Source organism: Marmota flaviventris, chromosome 7, assembly GCF_047511675.1.
Source record: "Marmota flaviventris isolate mMarFla1 chromosome 7, mMarFla1.hap1, whole genome shotgun sequence".
NCBI classification, from domain to species: domain Eukaryota; kingdom Metazoa; phylum Chordata; class Mammalia; order Rodentia; family Sciuridae; genus Marmota; species Marmota flaviventris.
Window position 1 is genome coordinate 32972560 of NC_092504.1, and position 20100 is coordinate 32992659.

At 43.8% G+C, this 20100-nt stretch overlaps 1 protein-coding gene across 4 annotated transcripts in view; it reads left to right on the forward strand.

Annotated features, from left to right (window-relative positions):
* The first annotated feature begins 311 nt into the window (after positions 1-311).
* The window catches only part of Limch1 (LIM and calponin homology domains 1), a 328214-nt gene continuing 308425 nt past the window's right edge, over positions 312-20100 (forward strand). For all 4 annotated transcript variants that reach the window (XM_071614252.1, XM_027936218.3, XM_071614253.1 and 1 more), the window contains exon 1: positions 312-457. In XM_071614252.1, the coding sequence (XP_071470353.1) occupies positions 362-457 (96 nt within the window). In that variant the 5' untranslated portion in view covers positions 312-361. The remainder of the gene's footprint in view (positions 458-20100) is intronic.

Consider the following 20100-nt stretch of genomic DNA (forward strand, 5'->3'; position numbering starts at 1 on the left):
CGGGAGGGAGACACCCAGCGCTCGCTCCAGGTTATTTTTAGTCGGTAGCTGAGTCCCCCCCTCCTCCCGGGGGGCGGAGCGGCCTGAGAAGGTGGGGAGGAGAGGGAGCTCCCGGTGCCTCCGCGCTCGCTCCCGCCGGGCACTCACTGCGCGGCCGGCCCGGGAGGCGCTGGGAGCAGCTGCCGCGGCGTCCTCTGGCAGTGCGCGCGGCTCTCCTCCGGGACCTGCGCCGGGCGGGGGCGGGGCGGCCGGGGAGGGAGAGCGGCAGGCGGGAAGGGGCGGCGAGCGCGCTCCTGCGGCGGCGGCGGCGGTTGTGCTCATCCCGGCGGCCCAGCGCTCGAGTGGACGCGGGGCTTCGCAAATGGCTTGTCCTGCTCTCGGTTTGGAAGCTCTTCAGCCCCTGCAGCCCGAGCCTCCCCCCGAGCCCGCCTTCTCCGAGGCTCAGAAGTGGATCGAGGTAGGTGCGGGTGGCTGGCGGGCGGCCTTGTAGGGTTGCCCAGAGCTATTGACCCGCTCGCGCACCGACCGCAGGTCCAGCCTCGCCTTCCTCCACTTTCTTTTGCCAGCCGCTCCGGGTGACCGGTCAGGGCCTCGGGCGAACTGGATCCCCGGCATTTTGGCATTGGAGTACCGGTGGGGTGGGCATGAATGGAGGACACTGCAGTCTGGTTGTGCTCATGGGGGCAGGAAGCGGTCCTCTGCGCCTTCATCCCTCCTACCCGCCGGCTCCGCAAATCTCTGCTTGCGCCGCTTCCAGGCGCTGCCAACCGAAGCGCAGGGCGAGCAGAAGCGCTGCAAAGGCGCAGAAAGCGCGCGCCCACAGAGTCCTTGAGGGCGCCGCATTTCGGGGTGTCCTGCTCTTCTTCCCATATTCCACGTCTTGGCCTCCCTCTCCACTCTTCCCGAGCGGAGCTGGCCGGGTGTCCACAGAGGCACATACCCACCGGAGTCTCTTGCTGTATTTCTGGCACCCGCTCAGGTGTGAGGCTGGCAAAGCTTACAGGGCGGGGAGAACCTGCAAGACCCACCGCGAGCGTAGCATCCGCATAGAAGCTGCCGAGCCAGTGGCAGCCCTCGTTCTATCCCAGAGATGGCCGGGTAGGCTCCGAGGGGCCGGGTATGCGGCCCAGTTGGCATATTTCACTTCTTAAATGACTCGGTGGCAGGCCAGGGAAATCACTGGAGCTTTCTGCTCAGTCCAGGAAGCGCTCGCTGGGCGATCCTGATTCGTGATGTCTATCAGTAGACGCAGCTTGGTAGCCCTGGGCTTCCGAAATGATCTGTCTGCGGGGGTCAGGACGCTTGGAGGGCGTGAGAGGGAAAGGTGACTCCCGCCCAGTGATCCATGCAAAGAACCTCTGCTTCAATTGGGGGGGGGGGCGCTTTTCTCGGGCTTTGTAGAAGGTGAATTTGACACTCTTCCCTCAATGACACGAAACCCTCGGTGCCTGATTGTTCAAAGGAGGAAGTGTATCGCTAAGTCATGACCGAGCAATGATGAAGCTTCTTAATCTGTCACTTGGTGACCCCACCCCCACCCCGTGGCACAGCAGGTCTCAAAAGCTGCTGGGGTGCCAGAGGTACCATGCTACGGATCTAAACTTGCCTGCAGAAACCACTGTCATTCCTGCCAGATGGTCCAGCCGTGGGCCTACATCTTGCAGGGTTAACCTGCTTCACACAAGCATGTGCTTTCAGAGCTTAGAAGCAATAACTTAAAAATAGAGTTAAAGAAACATAAGATTTAACTGGGGATTCTATTGCTAAAAGGCCAGGCATGTCTCATAACTCCATAGCTCACCACCGTATAAGAAGGCATTGGCTTTTTATTTTTGATACATGGCTGGAAGGCGTGGTTTGTGACAGGTGTTCTCTGTGCTGCATACTTGGGCTTACAGGCGACATGGGACATTTGTAGTCACTAGCATAGTGGAAAGTTGGATGACTGTTTTTCAGGAACTTTAATATTATCAGGGGGGATTTTGGATATGCAGGGATGCAGGGAAAGTCTAAGAGCAGAACAGTCTTACTGTTCATGTAAAGGCAAGTGATTTACTTCTTATATCCTTTATTATGGGTAACAGTGTCATACTCTGCTTTAAAAAAAGCATATCGTGGTATAAATTACACAGGAAAGTGCACAAAGTGTACACCTCCATGGATATTTGGTGGGTGTCTCTATTACTACAATCCTTGCCTAAAGTAAGAAAAAACACCTGATGATAGTCTGTTTTTAAGGGGTGGTGTACATCGGGACAGCACATCGGCTTTCATATCAGGTTTAAGAAAAGATTCCCTAAGAAAGTAGAGTCCCAGTGGGCGCTCAAGACAGTTTTGTATTATTCTTGATAACTCTGCCGTTCCTACCAAGTCAAGAATGTGGACACCCCAAAGGGGCGTGCGTGGCTTTAGGACGAGGCCGCGGGTGCGCTGCGTGTGCATTATTGAAGCGGCGTATCTCCTTTCAACTGCGGGAGTTGGATTTCACAGAAAGGAAAGCTTTCCCCTCCCAGGCTATATAAAAAAGGTATTTGCTCCAGGGAGAGACTGAGACCTCCCCCTGGCTGCCCCGAGGTTCCTCTTGACATGTAAATGCCGCGTCTGCAAACCCCGGGGAACCCAGGGGCAGTTAACAGAGGGTTCTGTGCCCATTTGCCCTGTGAACAAAGATTCCTCAGCTAATATAGCAATAAGGTAGTGCTTAGTGCGAACTGGATTCCCCGGGGACTCTTATCTCGAGACAATTGCATCTCCGTTAGGGGCCCATTGTCTCTGGCAACATCCTCATTGGTAGGGCTTTGTTTTTCCGCTCTTGTTCAGTTGGTGATTAAATTTCCCACAGGCTTTTTTTTTTTCCTCTTCGTTTTGAGTAGTCAGGAATTTCATCCTTTTAGAAAAATGTTCCCTTGGGTGCAGCAGGTTAATAAACAGACTTTGCCATTGGCCCCACTTCCTCAGTCCCTGGGCTGCCTGGAGTGAGGGGCTGCAGGAGAAAACGGTTCATTCTTCATAATAAAGGCGCAAAGAACAAGCGCTGGGACATAACTTCTGAGTGAGGAATGTCTGGGCCTGCAGCCTTGGCTATTTGAGGACTGTGTTACTGGGCAGGAAGTGTGGCCTGGAAAGGAGGTGCTGCTGGGCCCCACCCCCAACTTGTGCCTTTGCTGGCAAAGGTGAAAGCTCTAAGGAGCTTCCCATGGTCACAGACGGTGTGAGGGCAGCCTCCAGTCACTTTATAGCTGTGGGAGCAGGATGCTTACTGTAGGTCTGAGGAGACTCCTAAGGAAACAGCAAACTTCAAGTCTTAATTGTCCACCAGCAGGCAGGGGCGTGACTTCCTTCCACATTCCTTTCCTAGAAGGTTTTCCTAAGCAAGGAGCAAGAGGTGCATGCCCAGTAGCGGTCCAACTTTGGAGCTGGGTATCCTGAGTTTGAGTCCTGGGTCTGTCACCTAGCTGGGCGACTTTGGGCAAAAGGCTTTTCCTGTTCTTGTGGTTCCAGGTGTTTCTTTGTAAGATGGCTTTAGTTGTTAAAACAGAATAACAAACATTGTTGAAAACTGCTGTAAAACAGGATACTAATAATAACTCACTCATCTCACAGGAGTGCTGTGAAAATTTAATAAGTAATATATTTAAAATGCTTAGAACAGTGCCCAGTACTTAGAAAGTGCTGTATAAGTGGTGGTTACTATTACTTATTTGTTTAGTTTGTTTTTTTAAAAAAATTGTTCTAATTAGTTATACATGACCGTAGAATGCATTTTGACACATCATAAATGGAGCATAACTTCTCATTCTTCTGGTTGTACATAATGTAGAATCACAGAAGTCATGTAATCATGTAGGCACATAAGGTAATAATATCCAATTAATTCTACTATGTTTCCTACCCCCATACCTGCTCCCCTCCCTTTACTTCCTTCTGCCTAATTCAAAGTACTTCTATTCTTCTATTCAACCCTACCCCCTTATTATGAATTATCATGCGCATATCAGAGAAAACATTCGGCCTTTGGTTTTGTGGGATTGGCTTATTTCACTTAGCATGATATTCTCCAGCTTCATTCATTTACCAGAAAATGCCATCATTTCTTTCTTCTATAAGGCTGAGTAATATTCCAATGTGTTATATACCACATTTTCTTTACCCTTTCATCTGTTGAAAGGCATCTAGGTTGGTTTCATAATTTAGCTATTGTGAGTGGCTGCATCACTGTAGTAGGTGTTTTTAAGTCCTTTGGATATAAACTGAGGAGTGGGATAGCTGGGTCAAATGGTGGTTCCATTTCAAGTTTTCTGAGGAATCTCCACACTGCTTTCCATATGGTTGCACCAATTTGCAATCCCACCAGCAATATATGAGTGTAAATGGTTAGTAGTATTACCAGTTTATTATCTACTATTCTTTCCACTAGCATCTGTTTTTCTTACCACTGTAATTGCTACTGTTTCTGGTTTTTTTCTTTTTTCTTTTCTCTCCCTCTTTGCCCTTCTCTTTTTGTGGTGCTGGGGAATCAAACCCTGGCAAGTCTTTTACCATTGAGCTACACCCCCAGCCCTCTGTTGTTGTTAATGACGAAGTCTAATTTTTGAAAGAAATGCTTCAGAGCCCCAAGTTTCTAGTGTAGGAAGTATAATTCAATTATCTACGGATTTCATCCTACTATCTCACTTTATTATTATTTATTTATTTGTGCTGGGGATGGAACCTAGGACCTCATGCGTGCTAAGTACTCGCCCTACCACCAGTAGCTCATCTCCAGCCTATCTCACTCTTTCAACTCTGGATTCTTAGACTACAAGTTAAACAGATGCTACACATTTATTTGCATTAAAGTGATTTTGGGATCAGAGGAAAACATGTAACATCTCTTCACAGGATGATCCTACTAGTCCATTGAAACTTAGAAAATTATTTCTCAATAATATGTTGAACATTGAAGTTTAGTTTTAGTTTTTGTTACCAAATTCCAAGCAGAATGCCCAATCCTCTCCTCTTGGGGACATTATTTATTTTTTTTATAGTGAATGACCAAATATTCATCTCAAATGCAGCATGTTTTGTTCACTGAAGCTGTGTCGACTACTGCAAGGAAAAACAATAATTCCTCCATTGATTTTCCCCTCCTCCTTCTTTTCTTTTTCCCTTTCTTTTCTGATATTGTTGAGTTACAGTTTTTGTTAGTAGGTGGATGCTGCTAAATGTCCTGTCTGTCCCCCATCCCCTTTGTCTCTCCACCCACAGCAATATTAATCTGTTCTAATCTGTGGCTCTTCCCTTGGTGCCAAGCCCTTTCTGGAGGAACAGATGTCCCTTCTGCTTGCTTTCGGTGGTGGTTTGGAACAGGTTGCTAAGCTTTTAGGGAGGGACAGGAGATTTCAACCCAATTCAGCCTTTCTTCTCAATTTCAGAAGTGTCTTGATTCCTTTCTGATCACAGCATGCCCATGGGACTTGGTGATGAATACACTCTTATTTGTGACCTAATCCATATTTCACATGAGTGGGTACTAGGGCTGGAAGGGGGCAGTTCATCATTTTGGTTCATTTCCCCATGTCCACACAGGCTTGCTTTTTGTTCACCTGGGACCCAATTCTGCAGATTAAAAGCACTGAGGCTACCTTAGTTCTTAAAGACTGAACGATGTTGTCTTGTTTGGCAGAGCCTTTGAGATAATCTAGCCCTGGTGGCTAGTAGCCTAAAACATTTGTGAAGCAGTGCCCTAAGTTATATAGTCATTGAAATTATCCACCTCTGTAGGGACTTGAGGAGTCTTATATCTTTTTTTTTTTTTTTTTTTTTTTTTACAATGAATGTTTAACTTTGCAGACAATCCTTCAGCTCTGGCCTGGGAGAGATGAGGACCAGGAGGAAAAACCTTTCTGAGTAGGTCAGGAAAGGAGTAGTGGTCTGAGTAAATATGTAAATGAGAGCAAGCATCATCTTTCTTGGGAGGACATTTAAATAGTCAGGCTTGTTTGTATACAAGGGCTGCTATGATGCAATGCTGTCACGTGGTAGGAGAACAGTGAAGTTCCACAGATTTGGGGAAAGAGGAAGTGAAATGGGGGGTGGAGTTGGCACTTCTTGCTCCCGCATCTCCCTGGAAACTAGTTGCATCAAGCAAGCTCCCGAATGGGCAGACTGAGTACTGCCACCAGGAAGGGGTAGGGCGGGGCACGTGTTCCCAGCAACTGGATCTCTTGGTCCCCTGCTCTCCATTAATGGGTGACAATGGAGCCATGATACAAACATCTGGCCTTGACTCTATGGGTGGCAGTCAGTGCTAGGGACGACTAGGTAACACCAGAAGTATTGAAAATTAGCCTGGAAGCTTCTCTTTTTTCTTTAGACCATTCTGAAGCCTAGAAGTGTCATAGCTAGGGGATGACATGATAAAGATAATGATGGTAACTCTGCTGCTGATCAAAGGTAATATTTACTGAATGTTTCCTATGTATCAACATTGGGCAAAGTCTGTACTATTGATCATATGTAAGTAAATACTATTATTATCCCCATTTACCGATGAGAAAATTGAGATTCTGGAAGTTTAAGTATCTTGCTCAAGTTTACAGGTAAATGCCAGGGCTAGGACAAGAATCCAAAGTATCCTTTCCTAACTTCTACAAGTATGTGTATCCAGATATCAAAAATTTGCAGTTGAGGAAATTGGGGCTTGCAGAAGGTAGGAAACCATCTAGAGTCACCTAGTTAGTACATGCTCACTAGTGTTAGGATCTGAACTTAGGCTGTCTGATTTCACAGCTCTTGTTATCAGATGCCTTATATTGATTCCCACATTTAGGCCCAGGTATAGTCTGTGAGGATGAGGCTTGTTCCTGCACCAGCACAGAGGTCTCTCTGCCCTGCACCTCCCATGTGTGGGAGCAGGAAGTGGTGGCTTACTAGACCTGCCTGTTCCCCATTAGCTTGTCCCTTCCAAATGCAGGACTCATTCGGACCTGCCAGCTTAGAGTTTCCCTGGCAGGTGGTTGTACTGAGGCCCATAGGCAAGAGGAATCAGGCACCTCACCTTTGCTTGCTGCCTTCAGACCTAGCATTTCAAAGGCGGAGCTGGGCAGTGGGGTTGCATGTAGTTCAGAGTTGCTAGAATCCTGTTTCTATATCACTATGACTGTAGCAGTCCTTAACTACTCCATTAAAGTTTTATAAGGGCAGATGGCTGGTGGGTAATTAGTGTTTAAAATTTCCAAGCTTGCTGGTTCATCATCTTATGATTTTTTTGAAAGTCCATGTGTGCATTTACTAACAAAGAAGGTACATTATTCTACCCCTTTTCATTTCCTAGAGAGTCAGTGAAGACTTAATCCCTGTGTGGTCTGTTTGGGTTTGTTCTCCAAATAGTGGTATGGATGGCCACCTGTTGTCAACACCCATGTGTTGAATTGCTGTTGGCAAAACCTGTCCCAGGTCTTTGCCACAGCCTCCTCACCTTTACCTGAGTTCTCCCATCTGGACAAGATCTCACCTGGGAACAGGTAAAATATGGAGTTTGGCTAAGAGACAGTTCTTCTAAGAGAGAAAATTGGCAGCCTCTCATGCAGGCATTGAGGTCCTACCCTAAAGAGCCAAAGGGCCTGAATGGGCAGCTCTGTGGCTTTGGGAAATTTGGCTTGTGGTTGGCCTCCCTGTCACCTACATTCTAGCCTAACTGTCATCACCACAGTTTGGCCTTTCTTTTCATGGTTGAAAGTGGATCTGATTGATTTTTGACTACACTAATCTATGTGGAACAATTTTTTCTTTTCTTTTTAAGCCTAGTTTACTGTTCTGTGATTTAAAAATATACTATTTTACAATGTGTTCCCATTCCCTCATTTGTTCCTAAGGAGGTGTGTGTTTGCATTTGGAGGGGGAAAAAAAAAGGTATCTTTGTGCAGGGAAGGGTAGGGTGGGACAAGGGATGACTTCAGTGCAATTAAATGAGGAAAGGAAAAGTTAATAGAATATTGTTTTTAAGTGAATGAAATTATAAAAATAGCTAGAGGGATACTAGATAATACAGAGAAAGTAATATGTCTTAAAAATGACAGAATATCGAAAAGACTTCTGCCTGGACATGAGATGTTCTATCTCTCTCTGTAAGGAGGAATGATGTCATGGAATTTGGGTCTGCTGTGGTAAAATTCCATGGTTGCAGTATTGGAAACAACACTTCCAAAAAGATACACTCATGCATGTAACTCTTATGGGATGGCCATCAGATCCTGGGGAACCATCTTAGTCTTAAGGTGACTTGGTTCTATAACATGCATCTATGGAATAATATGGCTGATGTCTTTTCCCACTAAAACTGTCAGCAAAACTGCCTCCGTGTATCTGTGCTGAGACCTTGAAAATGGTCCATTGGTTAGGCTGGGGGAGGTCCATGTTTCCACTGCTGTGTAGTTGGCTCCTGGTGCTACTAGTGCAGCTGTTGGTGAGATGTAACGTGGCCTCCTGGGCAACCTCAGAATATATCTACACTTGCTTTTTAAATAAAGGTCAAGGGCAGAAAAGCCTTTGACTTTTTTATTTCTATGACCCAATGCTTAAAACAAACAAAACAAAACAACAATAACAAAAACTCCTCAGCCTTATCTTTTACCAAGTGGGTTCATCAAGTGGTTCTGTGTACCAAGTGAGGAACTGAAGTTAACATTCTGTGTTGAGTACATTGCTAGCTGGGTATGGTGGTGTATACCTGTAATCCCAGCAGTTCGGGAGGCAGAAGCAGGAGGATTGTAAGTTTGAGGCCAGTGTCAGCAATTTAGGCCTTAAACAATTTAGCAAGACCTTGTCTCAAAATAAATAAATGAAAGGAACTGGACATGTAGCTTGTGGTAAAGTGTCCCAGGATTAAATTCCCAGTACCAATAAATAAATAAAATAAAAAAGAGTACATTACTATCTTTTCCTTCCCTAAGAAACATTTCTAACAAATGATGTTTAAACAATTTATTTAATTTTAGTTGAAATGGAATGAAGTCTCAGTTGAATGGATTAAATATGGAAATAATTCTTTGGGACACTTGGCCATCACTCATTGCTAAGTTTACTTCATTGTAAACAGTGATAAAAATAAGCACTAATATGTGAAAATATATATACAAAGTTGTACAAATTTCTGTCCTGAAAAATGTTTCCTGTGCTCCAACAATTAGCCAGGCATAGTGCTAGGAACCAGAGTTAGATGATGACCAGTAGATCTAGTTCCAACCATCATAAATGCACAAATATAGGGGAGAAGAATTAAATTAAAAATACATACATAAATTAAAATACATACAAAAGTACAAGTTAGGATATGTATTATAAAGGCAAAGTGGGGACGTCCTAAGAGAAAAGTACTCTTTTAAAAAAAAATTTGCTTATTTCTTTTAATTAGGTATATATGACAGCAGAATGCATTTTGATTCACTGTACACAATTGCAGCACAACTTTACATTTCTATAATTGTACACAATGTAGCGTCACCCCATATATGCAGTCATACATGTACCTAGGTAATGATGTCCATCTCATTCCACCATCTTTCCTGTCCCCATAGACACTCCCTCCCCTCCCTCCCCTTTGCCTAGTTAAAGTTCCTCCATTTTTCCCATGCCTCCCCTCTCCTTGTTATGGATCAGCATCCATTAATCAGAGAGAACATTTGACCTTTGGTCTTTTGGGATTGGCTTACTTTGCTTAGCATGATATTCTCCAACTCCATCCATTTACCTGCAAATTCCATAATTTTCTTTTCTTTTAATGCTGAGACAGGATTTCGTTTCTTCCTTCCTTCTGCAGTACTGGGCATTGAACTCAGGGCTTGGCACATGTTAAGCAAACATTGAGCTATATCCCCAGCCCTTTTTATTTTATTTTGAGGCAGCATCTCACTAATTTTCCCAGGCTGGCCTTAAGCAGGGATCCTCCTGCCTCAGCTTCCGGAATAGCAGGATTATAGGCGTGGGCCATTATACCGGGCCAGACAAGGATCCTTAGTGAAAGTTGGTCCTTAATTCAATACCATTGCAGGGTTCTAAGCAGGAGAATTAGATTGATGCTAATTTTTTTTTGAGAAAAGGGCTTGAGTGTACATATATCACGTGGTATTATTATGATTATGCTTTTTAAAAAAAAGGTTGGATAGAAACACTCAGTTCTCCAGGTGAGTTCAAGGCATGGGATGGAGACTGGGAGAGAAGGGATCATTCTTGCTCATTCTTATAGCCTCTTCTAGAGTTTGCATGATGATCCATGGGACTCTTTACATCCAAGGCACAGATAAATTAAGGACTCCTTTTCAAGGAAAAACGGCAGAGAGGGTTTGGGGACTTATATTTGAGCCTTAACTCTGAGATTAAAGTGTTTTTTTTTTTTTTTGGCAAAATTTAGCCATAGCAGCTGTCCTCCATTCTGAGCTAGGAAAGTGCTGTAAGAAACCTGCCCACTTTTTAGTGGGTGACAGAATAATTTAGTACGAGATTTTGGGTGGTGACCCACAGATGTCCTCTGATTTCAGAACTTGCCCTAATTCCTCTGAAAAGTAGGGGTTAAAAACTACTAAAGACGGGTGCCATTGGGAACCCCCCTACATTGTCCAGTCTTTCCTAGTGGTCCAGTCTGGCTGCCTGAGAGACATCATCACATCAACCTTCTAGTCAGAAGGAGGAAGGAATTGGGAACAGAAGACAGTTAGCCCTCCCTTGTAAGATAATGTGTGGGAAATTCTTCCTGACATACCTGCTTCCATTTTATTGCTCAAAAAACCACCACTCCTGGTTGCAGGGGAGAACTTGGAGGGGTGTGTGTGTGTGTGTGTGTGTGTGTGTGTGTGTTTCAGGCAACGTATAGATAATAGTCTGGGTTTCATTTCTCAGGAGAAAGGAGGAAATGGTTGTTGAGGGAGGGCCACCTGGAATGCCCCTTCTCTACTTCTCCAGGGACAAATCCTTTCAAGATGGAGTTTAAATAGGACTGCCTGGTGGCACACTTCCTGATTCTTCAGAGCCCATTAATCCCCCCTTCTCTGTGCACACCTGACCTGAAGCATTTGCTGCTCTAAAAAGTTTGTCATATTTCACTGGAACGAAAGTTTGTTGCATGGGGATCTCCCTTCCTCAATTAACCGCAGAGCTCCTGTGGCCCAAGGTGAGGCCTTAGTCATTGTCCTCCTCATTTGACCCTGTCCACACCCCTTGCCAGGGCCCCGCAGCCACACCACCCTCAGCCTGAGGACTGCTCAGTGAGCCTGCACCCAGCTACAATCGCCTGATTGGCACTCAGACTCTGTGTGGCAGAGAAAATAGACACTGTTGCTGCCCTGACAGGAAGCAAAGTGTTTTGTTTTTAAAGAGTGATTAAAAAAAGCAGTTCACCCAGTAGTTGCCTGGAGACAGTCAGTGATTGGACGCTGGGAAAGTGGTTCCTTAGTGAGCCCCTGGGTAGGTGATATCAGCCAAAAGGCTTATTTAAGGAGCCGAACTTCCCTCAGGTTGGATTGGGCCAGGGCTCATTGAACTTGGAAGTCCTGGCTGCAGAACCAGAGAGCAAACATTTCTTTTCTTTACATAAACATGCTCCTGGCATTGGGTCCTGGGACTCGCCTTCGCTTCTTAACTTGCATCAAAGCAAACAGAATTCTTTGCTTCACTTATTGTAGAAATCCAGCAAATTCCCACTTTTTACTAATGTGAGGAAAGTTGAGTACTTCCAATTATAACGTATCTAAAAAGAAAAAAAAAACCCTGAAAAATTTTTATTATAGTGGTCACCTATATGAGTTCTTATTAGGTAGGTTTATTTTAAAGAACCCCCCCCCCCCACAAAAACTAACAACCAGTACCTAATATTAATAAATAAACAAGGCTCTGACCATGAATTGTCATGACCCAGTGGTATCACTGAGGAATGGCATCCTCTGTGTGTATTCTGTGTATGGAAGATGAAAAAAAAGTTGCTTGTGGAGCTGAATCTGTCATCAGCTGACAGATGTGGTAACCGCCTGTTTCCAGCGGGACCTTGCACGATGTCATCAGTAGGAGGGGCCGGTGACAAGTGCAATCTGATTCACCGTGTTGCAAGAGTGAACAGAACATGATAAAGTGATAAAGTGGCTAGTTTAATGCCAAAGTAAATAGTCCGAATAATAATGATAAATACAATAATAACAGCAAACACGCTTCCAGAACACGTCTCAGGTGCCGGGGTAGACCAGGTGCTTGTTCAAGTTAATGAGATGATAAATACAGAATGCCTGGCTAGATGCCTGTCATAGAAGGTGTTTCTCAAGTAAGCACTCTTTATGCCCATTTTAAAGATGAGAAAACTGGAGCACAGGAATGTTCATTGATTTGCCTGAAGCCACACAGCTCATTAGGGGCAGAGCTGAGATCTGAACCCAGGCAATATGGTTCCAGAATTTGGGCTGGTGATTGCTAGGCTCTGCTGTGATCCTCCCATGGCTGTGTGTATGAGTGAGTGCATATTCATGGGGGAAAATAACTTTCCAGAGTTAGTATTTGGAACCCTTTAAAAGTCAAAGCAAAACTTATGAGAAGATGATCTCAACTAGCTGTCTATTCCAGAAGCTGACCTGCCCCTTTCTCCCTCTTCATTCCCTTACTGCCTAGATACTGTAGACTGAGCATCTTCTCTGAGCACAGTATGGTTGGTTGCTAGGAAACAGTTGTGCCTATCTGGCTCCTGTGTATATTCTCTGAAACTAGAGCCCTTTTAATGTTTTTCAAAAGATACACGTTGTCAGGGGCGGGGTTAGGTCTCTGATGGAAACTTGTTACAGGAGCAGACTGGGCCACAGCTCATGGATGGAACTCTTTTTCCTCCTTTTCTCTTTACACTTCCTTCCCAGCCTCTTTCCCCTTGATTGGTCCCTGACTCCTCCTCTGATTAAATAGTTCTGGATACTGAGACCTGGAACTGAGTTGTTTATTAACAAGGGGAAGAATTCTATGTGGATTCAGTGTGTGTGCCTGCCAGGCACTGTTAGGTGCCTTCCATATTGTATCCTGTTTGGTCCTGAGTCACACAGATTTCTGCTGCCCAGTGTCCCAGTTCAGGGTTCTCTGCTGAGTCTGTCTCAGTATGATTCACTTCTGTTAAGACTGGTGAGCAGACTGGTCAGGACTCCCATCCAGCATGGCTCCTGAGCTCCCCACATGGTGCCCCCACAGGGGTCCTTCTGTGGTCTACTCATCCGGAACCTCCCAGCTGTAGTTCCACTCTCAGATCACTCACCTGGCGTGGGCCCTGGGGTTCTGAATGAAGTGGCGCTGCTTATCAGATGCAAGTTGCCATGGTTCACATGAGATTTTTTTTTTTTTTTTTTCTAGTGCTGAGGATGGATCCTGGGCTTGGGGACACAGTAGACAAGGGCTCTCCCCTGAGCTACACCTCAGCCCCATGAGAGTTTTGTTATCACTTTGATATTTTATACCACCAAAGAGCAGTAGTAGAAGATAAAAAAAGGCTAGGAGAGGCCAACATAGCAAACCAGGGAGGTAATCGACCATTGGCTTTGTGGTCATGAAAAGATTTGATTTGGGCTCAGTGGTAAAGTGCTTGCCTCTTATGTGTGAGGCACAGGGTTCGATCCTCAGCACCACATAAAAATAAATACATAAATAAATAAAAGGTATTGTGCCTGACTACAACTAAAAATGTTTTTTTTAAAAGTCTGATTTTTCCAGATTCTTCTGCATTTTCTTTTCCTCCATAATGTGGCATTCTTCCGTCTAGCATTCCTAGCCACCTGCCACCCCCAATAATTTTTGATAAAATCCCACATTTATTCCATAGTAGGAAATAGAAAACATTGTGTGTGCGTGTGTGTATGTGCGTGAGCGTGTGTGTGTGTGCGTGTGCTAGTAATTTTCAGAGTTCTTAGTGCTTTTGTTAGTGTTGTCACAAAAATTGCACATTCTGACACACGTGGGGCCTGCTGCCACCATGCTGTGCTTTGTGTGGCTTTATGCTCTTCTCCCTGTGGTGCTTCCCACAGGACCTACCCAACCCCAGAAGGTCCAGACTTTCTCACTGAGTGCTGGCTCGGAAAGCATGATTCTACGTTCTCCTTAGGACCTCTGGGCAGAGAAGGGAGTCCCATCCCTCAGTCATGTTGGCTGGGGGAACAGATGCATTGATTAGCGTAAGCCAATCAGACTCTGGTCTGGTCACTTTCTATCAAAGATCCTGGCTGCTACCCAACAGGGCAGCAGAACTCCCTGAAGGAAAATTTGGGTACTTTTGGTAGAAGAATGGGAGAGGCAGATCCTGAGAAGGCCACCAACAATTGTCACTAACATTTTAATTGAAATGAGATAGTATATAGGAGCACAGAAGGTGGTAAAGGAACAATTAAAAGAAAAAACACATGGGGCTGAGGCTGTAGCTCAGTGGTAAAGTGCTTGCCTCACATGTGTGAGGCCCAACTGGGTTCAATCCTCAGCACCACATAAAAATAAATAAAGATACTGTGTGTTCATCTACAACTAAATAAATATTAAAACAAAACAAAACACAGAATAGTGCTTCTTTTTGGAGAGGTTGTAAAAGGGGGAGGGGGCCGTGTGCAGTGGCTCATGCCTGTAATCCCAGTGACTGTGGAGGCTGAGGCAGGAGGATCACAAGTTCAAGCCCAGCCTCTGCAACTTAATGAGAACTTGTCTCAAAGTAAAAAATAACAAGTGCAGTGGTAAAATACCCCTGGGTTCAATCCCCAGTGTGTGTGTGTGTGTGTGTGTGTGGGCATTAAATAGTTTGTTTTATTCCTATTTTTATAAAACTAGAAAATGTCATTTTTAGAGGTATCACTGAATGTCAACTGCCAAATGTGGCACCTGATTGAGTCTAGTAGGTGTAAAAATGTGTTTGAACTGGATTGATTTTTGGTTGATTTTTAAAATAAATCAACATGATTTCCCATGTTGATTTAAAAAATAAAACTAAAAACGGTCCATCCTGGGTAGTTGGATTCTTTTTCCTTCCCAATATATATGGGAATTCATTTTATATGGAATTATAAAATAACAGCTTAAAATAAAAGTTAGAAATAAAAGTGTTGCCCAAAGCCAGGGTCAGACTTCTTTCCCCTACTTTATTTCATGTTTCAGGTAAGGGTGGAGGTTTTTGGAGTCTACAGCTTAGAAATAGCAGAATCACATAGCTGCTGCTCACTGGACACTCAGATCCTGAGAATGTGCTGCCCTGTGCCCAGCACTCCCCAGGCATGCAGGGGCCCTTCTAAAAGTGGATACAGCGGCTGTCGCCCACTGATCCTCCGCGTTGAGTGACCCAGATTGGCACAGCACAGCTGGGTTCTACGCAGAGTGCTTACGGAAAGAGGAAGGCAAAAATAAGAACTGGTTGGACAGCGTAGGGGAGACTCCATACTTAGAGGCTCCCTGGTGGCTGTGCTAGTCTTTGGTCAGAATTTTACTTTTTTTTGAGGGAAATAGTGGTGATAATTACAATGATTGTTTTCTAGGGTTTTTTGTTTTTGATTTTTGATTTGGCAAAATAATTTGATACAGCACAATAAAATAAAGTCAGGTGTGCTTTTTTAATATGTAGAAAGTGTTTTTTGAGATTAGAACAGTTTCCAAGGCCCTGGGTTCAATCCCCAGCACCATCACCAAGAAAAAAAAAAAAAAAGAGAGAGAGAGAGAGAGAGAGAGAGAGAGAGAGAGAGAGAGATTAGAACAGTTTACCCTCGGCAGCATGAGTTTTTTTTTTTTTTAATCCTATTTATTTAAAAACATTTAGGTCTTTAATAAACTTTTCCCCAAAAGCATCTCTTTTTATGGGGTTATTCTCAGACATATGACCTGTCTCTTACTCACTTTTTGGTTGAAAGAATGAAATGAGATTGTCTTTATAGTTTTCAAAATAGTTATTACTGTTATCTTAAAAAAATGAGTAACAGTACTTAGGTATGGTGTGAGGTTGTCTACCCCAAATTAATTTTCAGTCCCTGGCATTCTTAGTCATTTATATTTTTAAAGCGTCTATTTGCTAATTTTTGAAGTTCTGATCTTTATTATTGGAATTTTGAGTTTTTAGTTTTTGACATTGGACCAAGAGGGTTTTTTTTTTTTTTTTAAGGCAAAAGCAGATTCTATGTCATGATTTTCTCAGTCACTGACAGCTTTTAATTCTATGAGATTTTTTTTCCTCCCTAATACTTTGTGACTTTTAATTTAATCATCTTGTGTGATCTGTAGATTGAAAATTAAATCCCCAAAAGGCTTTTGACTTGCAATAGCAATTAAAAAGAATATTAAATATTTATATTTAAAATATATGGGAAAATGGGTGTAACTTATTATTTGAAAGATAAAATGAACTTAAAATGCCTTGGGGAAAGCATGTTTCTGAAAAATTATTATTTTTTTTCCTGCAGTACTTGTATCATCATGCTAGTTTGGAATTCTAAGGATTTCCATCAACGTTATTTATAAAAATTTATTAAGAGGCTGCTAATGGCTATGAGTTTCTTTTTGGGGTGACAGGAATGTTCTAGGACTAAAGTGGTGACGGTGATTGACTATATAGTACTTAGTGAAAATACTAAAAAGAAAATTGATTATATACTTTAAAAGGGTGACTTTGATGGCATATGAACTCTATCTGTTAAGAGCTCTTCATGATCTAAGCATAACTCTCAGATCTCAAGAGAAGTAAAGAATGACATGCAATTAAAATTAAGACTTTAGGTACATGTTAGATGACTCCTGATACAGTAATGCAGTATGGCAATCCACCACAGGCAGTGGCAGGACACAATGATGCATTTTATTGAAGGGTCAGATGCAGAGATTCCACTGAAGCTCTGGGTTGGCTGCACTTGACCCAGGCTGTGGGTTGGGTTCACATGGGCTTCCTGTGTCTCTGTTTCCCTGGGACCAGAGGCAACCTGGGGAATATGTTCTCTTTAGGGCAGATGAATGACAGGTGCACCAGAGCCCAGCCAAAACCATGCAGTGACAGAGTCAAGTCTCCACTTGCATCACATCTACTCACATTCCATGGCCAAAACAAGTAACGTGCCCAAGTCCAAAGTCAGTGGGGCAGGGAAAGACATTCTGGTTACTGGGATGGGGAGTGGAATGAATATTTTCCCAATGCTTCAGTCTATCACAAAGTGTTAGAAAACAAGTGTGTTTAGGGTTCTTTCAGCCACAAAAATGAAAATAAGAACATAGTCCCTGGGTCAGGTTCAGAAGCTTCAAGGACAGGGGTGTTGATTTCCTTGAGTCTTGAAAAAAATGAGCAAGTCTTGTCCCTTGGGTGGGGAGGGTGGGAGTGAGAAGAGGTGAGAGCATGGGTTGGAGAAAGGCCTCTGGTGGTGAGAGTGGGAGGGGCAGAGGCCTGAAAGCCAGGGAGCAGCGGGGAAGCAGCAGCTCTGGAGCTCAGCATGTGGAGAGAGTGCTCGGAGGAGACATGCTGGGTCCTATCAGCAAAGGCCTCCTGTGCCAGGCCTGAGGGCTTGGTGCTGGATGGGGGTGGGGTGGGGGATCATTAATTAAATTCCACTCAATAAAAACAAAAAAATAAATAAAAGGGCTGTGTTCCAGAGTCAGACAGCCTGAGTTCAAAATGTAGTTCTGTTATTTACTAAGGCTGTGACCATAGGGACGTAACATGGCCTTTCCATGCCTTAATTCATCATCTGTAAAATGGTGAGGGTATTTTCAGCACCCACTTATGAACTGATGTTAGGACTAAGTTTAGCCAAAAAATTTATTTGCAGTACCAAAGAGCAATCTCAGGGCCTTGTGCATGCTAGGCAAGTGCTTGCTATACTATTGAACTACATCCCCAGCCTCTTTTAAATTTTATTTTGACTCAGGGTCTTGCTAAGTTGCTTACACTGGTCTCCAACTTGCAGTCTTCCTGTTTCCACCTCCTGAGTAACTGGGATTGCAGGCATGTGGCAAAATTCTTTTTCTTTTCTTTGTTTCTTTCAATGCTGGGGATGGAACAGGACCTTGCACATACTAGGGAAGTACTCTACCACTGAGCTATACCCCCATCCCAGTTAAATAAATAATACACATAAGGCCCTTATAAAAGTGCTTGGGGGACTGGGAATATAGCTCAGCTGGTAGAGTGCTTGCCTCGCATACACAAGGCCATGGGTTCAATCCCAGCACCACACACACAAAAAAGTGCTTGGCATATGGTTAAGCATACAATAGATGTTAACTACTATTGGTATAGTATATATAGGTAGGAGGACTCAGCGACTGCCTGTGGCAGGAAGACTTAGCTCCTTTCCAACCACTGGACTGCTTGTGTGTCCTTACACACAGCAGCTGACTTTCCTCAAGTGAGTGATACAAGTGAGCAAAGAGGAGGCCAGCAAAGCCTTTTATGACCTGGCCTGAGACTTCACCTGTCTCCATATGGATTACATTCTTTTCCTTAGAAGTAAGTCACTACCCACAGCCCACCCTCAGGAGGAGAGGAATTAGGCTCCACTTTTTGAAAGGAAGGGTATCACAGAATTTGTAGATATAGTTAAAAAATAGTGTAAGTGGCTATAAAAGCAACACCCAATTTTAGCTGTAATTGCTCATGTATCATGTTTTATACATAAGGGATACAATATCAAATATTCCAATGTATACTAATTTGTCCTAATCTAGTATATTTGGATAGATGATGAGTGAAAGATGTTCTCTGGGTATGTTTTCCAAAATGTACTAGTTGTTTAATTATAAAATTGTAAACAATGGCTAGGTGTGGTGGCGCATGCTGGTTAATTTCAGGTCTTTCAGAGACTGAGGCAGGAGGATGGTGAATTAGAGGCCAGCTGGGGCAATTCAGAGACCACCCCCCCCCCATCTCAAAAACAAACAAAATCCTAACAAAACAGATTGTAAGCAACAACAAACAACACAGGACTAGAAGGGCCTCAACCCTAGGATCTCACCCGATACAGGTAATCATTGGTAATATGCACTGTATATCCTTAGACTCATGTTACTGGAAATTTTGCTTAATTCTGGAACCTTTAGTTTGAACGGATTCTTAGAGACATTTGAGATTTTCTCAAGTTTTATTTTTTAAAATAGGCTTCAGTAATCATTACTGCCTCCCTGCTAGTGGAGAGCTCCAGTCAGCAATTCTCATCTTTGGCTACACATCAGAACCACTTGGGAGCTTTTGATTTAAAATGATCTGGATGAGGGCCTGGGCATTGTTGTTTCATAATTTTCCCCCAAGTGATTCCAGTGTGCAGTCAGGGTGGGGAACCCAGCAGATGACAAAACAAGTAAGTTGAACAGGGTGATATTGGCAGCTGTAAGATTTGAAGCTCATTTTAATTATTATTTCTGTGGGGGTGTATCAAGGAATGTGCATCCAGGGAATATAGTTATATTTTCTGCCAACAACATCATTCCTAGATCATATGATGGAACAAAATAATCAGTGTTTCATGCTAGACTGTAAAGAGCAATGAAATTCTAGATACCTGAGCAAGTTTGACAACAGTTTGTTTGTTTGTTTGTTGTAGGAGCATCTTGGTTGAGTAGCTTCCATTCTGTTTACTAAAGAGACTGAGTCTGTTTCCTTTCTCCTTGGATCTGGTCAGAACTTGTGACTTGCTTTGGCCAATAGAATGTAACAGAAGAAATAATGTGCCAGTCCTAAGTTGGACTGCAAAACGCCTTAGGTAACTCTGATTGTCCTTGCTCCTGTGCCATCACCATCACAAGGTGCCTCAGAGAGTCTGTTGGAGGATGAGGGACTATGACAGCCAAGTGGCCCCAGGTATCCCAGATGTGGCCATTCTAGATCAGCTAAGATCTAGAATGTAACACCTGCAGAATGGATTCTCAGCACCCACACCGCTGACATCAGTGGATGGACCATTCTTTTGGGTGTGGGGTCTGTCCATTTTAGGATGTTTAGCATCATTCCTGACCTTCCCCCACTGAATGTCAATAGCACTCTTCCCCCTCTAATTGTGACAACCAAAAAATGTCTGTCTACATTTCCAAATGTCTCCAAGGGGATAGAATTGATCCTGGTTGAGAACCACTGCTCAAGCTTTGTGTGTCCAGCCAAAATGAGGAGTG